At 49.3% G+C, this 6,592-nt stretch overlaps 1 protein-coding gene across 2 annotated transcripts; it reads left to right on the top strand.

The window, feature by feature from the left end:
- The first annotated feature begins 660 nt into the window (after window positions 1–660).
- Window positions 661–4,609, top strand: Prlhr (prolactin releasing hormone receptor). 2 transcript variants are annotated; one of them, XM_033761389.1, is made up of 2 exons: window positions 661–721; window positions 1,251–4,609. In XM_033761389.1, exon 2 carries the CDS (start codon window positions 1,256–1,258, stop codon window positions 2,366–2,368), a length of 1,113 nt encoding a protein of 370 aa, XP_033617280.1. In that variant the 5' UTR covers window positions 661–721; window positions 1,251–1,255; the 3' UTR covers window positions 2,369–4,609. The 2 variants fall into 2 exon arrangements, with proteins under 2 accessions (XP_033617280.1, XP_010632829.1); XM_010634527.2 differs by lacking the exon at window positions 661–721 and adding an exon at window positions 863–1,000.
- Window positions 4,610–6,592: the final 1,983 nt, after the last annotated feature.

A 6,592-nucleotide genomic window follows, 5' to 3' on the forward strand; every position in this document is an offset into this window, starting at 1 on the left:
TGTGTGTGTGTGTGTGTGTGTGTGTGTGTGTGTGTGCAGGGTAAGGTCAAAGACGGCTCTGTACCATGTGCGTCAATTCGCACGCGCAGGATCGAGTCAGCAATCCTTCGGTCTCTGCAGAACCGGCTCGTCTGCCTCCGTCCACCCTTCACTTCTCTGAGTCCGAGCAGCGTGGCAGCTCTCTGAGCCAGCGGGTCCCTCCTGCGAGCGCCTGGGACCCAACAGGAGAAAGGATTTCCCACCCACGGTAGGGCGTCCCACCCGCAGGGCTTCCTCCCAGCTCTCTGGTCCGACGGCAGCTGTCCATGGTTCTGAACCCTTCCTTTGGCTTGGTCGGTTCCCGGTGCCTGCAAAGCGCGCCGCAGCCCAGCAAAACAGTCAAAAGTCCGAGGGAAGTCGAAGACCCAAAGGTCCGAGATAAAGTCCGCGACGAGTCCCAGGCTCTAAACTGCGAAGTCCTGTGACAGACTCGGTCACCCGCGGCCGGAACTCTACGCAACCCAGAGCTGGAGGACAGGTCGACCCCCACCCCCCGTGTTCCCTGGTGCATCTCACCCCCCAGCAACACTTCGTCCCCCGACTCTTCTCCCGGGAGACTGCATCAAGGCGTCCCTACAGCCTGGCGCTTCCGGTCCCTCCTGTCCTCATCCACAGTACGCTGGATCGGATTCTCCAGAGGCTCCGCAGGGTCCCGAGATCCAGACTGCCCCTCGCTTCTCGGGTCGGTTTCCGAACCCCCGTCCGGCCCCAGTTCTCTAAACCCGGAGTTGGGCGGCGCGAGCTCCGCCCCCAGTTTCCATACAAGGGAGCGCTGGAGTGGGGGGCGGGGCGGAGGGGAGGCGCTCCCAGCCCCTCTCAAAAGCGGCTGCGGCTGGGAACTCAGCTCCGTGGAGAAACGAGAAGCTTAGGTCATCGTAGTGGGGAGGATTGGTGAGGGACAGTAGGAATCCTGCCCCTGCCTTCCGGGAGCGCTTTCCCGCCTGCCAAGCGCCCTGCACAGGTAGGACTCGCTCCTGGGTCTGGGCTGCGTGGCTCATGAGGGCTAATTGAGCAGGGGCGTTTAAATGACCTGTGCCTATCTAACCGTGCTTAGGTTTATTTTACGGGGATGGAAGGACGGCACTTTGTCCTGTTGCTGTATGTCCAGTCATTGCAGGGGGAGGACTTGGTGATGGGCCAGGATGGGTTGGGGAGTGGCCGAGGAGTGAGACGGAGAATGTGAAATGACGGACTTGGTTATCTCTGGACAGGTGGCATGGCCTCCCTGCCCATTCGAAACCCTGGGGACCCCGACTCGTCTTCTGGGCTGCCGCCGGCGGCAACAATTTCAGCCAACCAAAGCGCAGAGGCCTCAGTGGGCAACGAGTCGACAGCGGGCTCGGGCGTCCAGGCCCTCACGCCCTTCCAGAGCCTGCAGCTGGTCCATCAACTCAAGGGGTTGATCGTGCTGCTCTACAGCGCCGTGGTGGTCGTGGGGCTGGTGGGCAACTGCCTGCTGGTGCTGGTGATCGCGCGGGTGCGCCGGCTGCACAACGTGACCAACTTCCTCATCGGCAACCTGGCCTTGTCCGACGTGCTCATGTGCGCCGCCTGCGTGCCGCTCACGCTGGCCTACGCTTTCGAGCCACGTGGCTGGGTGTTCGGCGGCGGCTTGTGCCACCTGGTCTTCTTCTTGCAGCCCGTCACCGTCTACGTGTCGGTGTTCACGCTGACCACGATCGCCGTGGACCGCTACGTCGTGCTGGCCCACCCGCTGCGGCGCCGCATCTCGCTGCGCTCCAGCGCCTACGCGGTGCTGGCGATCTGGGCGCTGTCCGCGGTGCTGGCGCTGCCGGCCGCCCTGCACACCTTCCACGTCGAGCTCAAGCCCCACGACGTGCGCCTCTGCGAGGAGTTCTGGGGTGCTCAGGAGCGCCAGCGCCAGCTCTACGCCTGGGGGCTGCTGCTTGGCACCTACCTGCTCCCCCTGCTGGTCATCCTCCTGTCCTACGTGCGGGTGTCTGTGAAGCTCCGGAACCGCGTGGTGCCGGGCTGCGTGACCCAGAGCCAGGCCGACTGGGACCGCGCGCGCCGCCGCCGCACCTTCTGCTTGCTGGTGGTTGTCGTGGTGGTGTTCGCCGTCTGCTGGCTGCCGCTGCACGTCTTCAACCTGCTGCGGGACCTCGACCCGCGCGCCATAGACCCCTACGCCTTCGGGCTGGTGCAGCTGCTGTGCCACTGGCTCGCCATGAGCTCGGCCTGCTACAACCCCTTCATCTACGCCTGGCTGCACGACAGCTTCCGCGAGGAGCTGCGCAAGCTGTTGCTCACCTGGCCCCGGAAGATCGCGCCCCACGGACAAAGCATGACCGTCAGCGTGATCATTTGATACTGGGGTGCCAGACCTGGCTTGGGGAACTTCCCGTGCGCTGGCCTCAGAGGTCGGACTAGAGTCCGGATTCCCAGCACCAGAGTTAAAACAGCACGGGGCAGGGCTTCCAGCCCAGCCCTCTTGTCGGTCTCCTTCTTGTGTCTTTGTAAAATGTTAAGTGGGCTTTGGTGTGGAAGAGGCCAGGGAGAGGGAAGAGGATTTGTGATTTCTTCTTCATGCCCTAGAAAGCCAAACAAATCCTCCCTCGGAAGGATTTGGTTCTAGTGCTTGCTATCTTTTCCACTTGCTCAGTGGTAATAAAGGAACACTGTGGGTGGGATTTAAAACCTCGGTGTTGGGCTGGTTAGTGATTTTCAGTTTACCCTTTTAAAGGGACTCAGCTGAGATATAACACCTGACATTGTGTTGCTAACTTGAACCCCTGCATCTCTAGGATTTTAGGTAAATATGTATTACAAATCATATCTAGGGTTTCAGCACTTTGTGAATAAGACCTTTGGGCACCAAAAGTGTTTTAGAGTTAAGACTGATTGAATTTACAAGACCAAAGCCACTTACAAACTGCCTTTTAAAAGGCCTTGCTTTTGTTTTCCCTCTTCTCTCCCCCTATCTACCACTTTAATATGATGAGATGAATTAGTCAATGAATAAATAGCTAAAGGGGAAAAGGCTCAATTCACTTAGGGGAGTTTTAACTGTACATAAAGACAGACATGCTATGTGTGTGCGTGTGTATGTGTGTGCATGCAGCCCATATTTGTCACAAGGTAGCCTCACATATTTGATTTTCTGAATGCTCAATGTAAGCTGTGGGCCACTGCATTCTCCTGTATCCTCTAAGTGCTCAATTGCAACAGATCAGCAGCTGTCATCTGACGGCTCAGCACCTTCTCTTTGGAGACATCCAGAAAATATCAACCCAGAATACAAGGACTGGGAGTTTATGTAAGGACAGCATAAAAACATACAATGCAACCCACAAGATTACTAGGTCCAGCATTAATTGCTGTCAGGGTTAAGGGAACAGATGAAGACTCTTGGGCATACACAAGGCTTATAATCATCACTTTAGGCTGTTAGAAGTATGGTTCATGAAGACAACAACTCTGGGACAGGGTCTCCATGATGAATGCTGGAACAGCAACTGAGGCAGCCAGGACAGGAGCCTTGGGAACTGACACACAATATCCAGATGTCAGATCAGCCCTGTGGGGCATGAACTAGGGTCTGCAGCAACTCAGCACCATCTGTAGGGTTCCAGTGCTCCCCTGGCTCACTAAATAGAAAAAACAGGGTCTCCCTTCCTTTTATTTCTACTGACTTAAGATAGGAGTTCATTCACACATTAAAGCGCTCTGAAATGCAAGGAAAGGGGACAGTACTGGAATGACAAGGATTTCTGTTAGACCAATGTCAACTATGACGATAGAGCGAGGGTTCTTGATTGGCAGCCATGAGTCTTTAATCATTACAGGGTAAGGCTTTTTGTAGTGTGGAGAAGAGCACAGGATTGGGAGAAAAGACAAGGCAAATTCAGGTAGGAGATGGAAATAACCTCTGGCGATAGCACTACACTGATTTTGAATTTCATCTATAGACTAGAGAACTCTCATTATGCAGCCCATCCCCACAGCATAATAGCACAGCATTAAGTCTCCTGTCTTCACATGAGCTCTTCTCCTAGGCATCTCAGGGACTGGGTCCTGTGTTCCCAAGCACCTGTTGATTGGGAGGTTCAAAGCCAGAGCATTTTTTTGATAAGTACTTGTGCAGAGTGTAGGGGATAGGAGAAAAGAATTGAATAAATCAGAGAGAGATTTGATTAATTTTGGTATAATTGTTGGGAGGTTTAAATCACTGATTCTCAGTCCTGGTTACTCTTAGAACCACCCGGAGAACTTTACAAAACATTGATGCCCAGTCCTTTCCCCAGAAAGTCTAATTTATTTTCCCTGGGCATCCACATTTTTTCAAAGCACTTTCAGTGATTTTATCATGCATTCAAAATTTAGCACTTTAAGAAGAATCCTCTTTTCTAATGCATCTGAAGGAAGCTTCAGTTGTACCTGCCAAAGTTAAGATCTTGGAGTTCAACTTGACACCGAATTGCATGCCAAACTTGGAGGATACATCTTCACTTTTCAGACAACACCTAATCTGTCACAGAAAGGGAAATTCTTGTAATCAGAAGATATAGGCGTTAATTCAAGTTTCCTCACCTATTTCCTTTGTAAGATGCTACTGTATAAATCCAATCAGTTTAGAAGAAACATTAATTGACTTTAGGTTACACTGTGAAGTTATATGCCATGAATTATTTCAAACCCTCATTGTCAGGTTGTTAAAAAATTAGAATGTTTCCTGATTAGCTTGATTTAAACCTGTATCAAATTTGAGAAAAAACCATCTCTATGAATTACTACTGCAGGTTTCTCTTGTGTCTACAATATCAGGTTTAAACATTTGTGTGGACTTGTGAGAGCCTAAGGAAGGGGAGAGTTATGCTAGGCTTAGAAACATCTTTACAAATTGTGAAAATTGGCAAATACCAAGTAACTAATTAAATGTCACCCCATGTAACATCCATTTAAGACTAGTTTGTGAAACAAACTTGACCTGTTAAAAAACATCCCTCAGATGAGTTCCAGAGAAATCCACATAGTACTGTAGGTAAGAAATTGTATTCTGTAATTCGTTTTAGTTAATATCAGGATGTGCACCGAGGCCTGTTCCTGCAGGGATTCAGGCAGGAGTGAAGCTGGGAATGGAGCCAGTCTGGGACTTGGCAGCAGCCCTTCCCTAGCCCTACAGGAGATCCTGCAATCCTTTTTGTAAGCATTGTCACTGGGTCTCACTTTTGGCAGCCAATCAATAGACTTATCTCACTAAATCAGTGGAGGAGTGTTTCCATATGTGTTGGCAACCGTAACCTGGAGAAAGCAACTGTGAGAGATGCTAAGGTGGCAATCTTTCTTGATGTAAACTTTCTGAGGTTTTGTTCTTTTGGATTTTCAGGCTGCTCTCGTATGGGGGTAGCATTTCTATTTTTATTTTCTCAGGTAGGCTAGTCAGCCCGTGTATCCTCTTTGTATTCCTGGACATCTAGTCGTTTTCTTTAAATACAAGTGAGGAACTGACCTCTAGGGACCCAGGCTGGATGACAACAAACACAGGGCCCATCCCTCATGGAGGAGAGGTCAGCAGTGCCATGGCAGTGCCTGTGTTTCTGAAGCAGGGGTCCTTGACTGATTTACCTCCGTGTGTTCGTGTCTTTGCTGTGTGTGTAAGCTGCTTATATTGCTGAGTCACTGTGTGAAGCTCCCCAGGCTGGGACTTGAACTGTATTTAACACATTGTGGGCGCTCAATAAATATTAACGTGGCTGCAGAATTTCCAGTGTGGAATTAATAAGACAATCCAGTTACACGCATGGAGTAACAACATATGTCCAGGGTGAAAGCAAAGAGGAAATCATGCTAAGGAAAACATACTACTCAGTCTAGATTTGTCAGGTCTCATCAATGCCAGAGACAAATTGTTCATTTTGGGTCTTCCATGACCTTTCTGTTCCCATCCTTAGTAATATCAGCATTTTGATGTATGGCACCAACTTCTCGGCTCCCCAAGATTGAATGTATTGAAATCCACAGGTCCATCAAAATGAAAGTGGAGGATTTCATGCTTAATTTCTACACTCTCATGAACATGGGTAGTTATTTAAGGGTTAGCATTTCGTCACCCATTTCCTACATGACTTGGGAAATTTTAAAGACATCCAATATGTGGGTCTATAAATACAATCTAGAAGATTCCAAAACATTCATGATAGTCATAAACACGATTTTCTGGTACATATAAAGTATGATCAAATTACCTGGTGACTGTTTAAATTTTAAAAAATTTATTTCAGTAAAAGACACATTACCATTAATCTCTCAGAATACCCTTTGTATGTTCAAGCACACTTATCTTTTACTGTAATACATTAAAAATTAAATACCCAGTATAGTTTTTGATCATATCTAGTATAAAGTATCACTTAAATGGATTTATGGACATCTTTTCAAGGGAGCCCTTTTACTTGCAAAGTGAGATAAACTAGTATTTAGATGTTTGGCAACTATCTGAACTGGATGGGAGTTACAATCTTGATTTTTTTAAAAGGCCAGACATAGTCAGAGTTTGGAAGCAGTGAGTTTTATTTTAACAACCAAGTCTAAG

The sequence above is a fragment of the Fukomys damarensis genome, unplaced genomic scaffold (assembly GCF_012274545.1).
Source record: "Fukomys damarensis isolate Sample0158 unplaced genomic scaffold, DMR_v1.0_HiC HiC_scaffold_8, whole genome shotgun sequence".
NCBI classification, from domain to species: Eukaryota; Metazoa; Chordata; class Mammalia; order Rodentia; family Bathyergidae; genus Fukomys; species Fukomys damarensis.

What these genes read in the sequence shown, in the direction of transcription:
- Prlhr (XM_033761389.1), top strand. Translation starts at nt 1,256, where the DNA reads ATGGCCTCCCTGCCCATTCGAAACCCTGGGGACCCCGACTCGTCTTCT.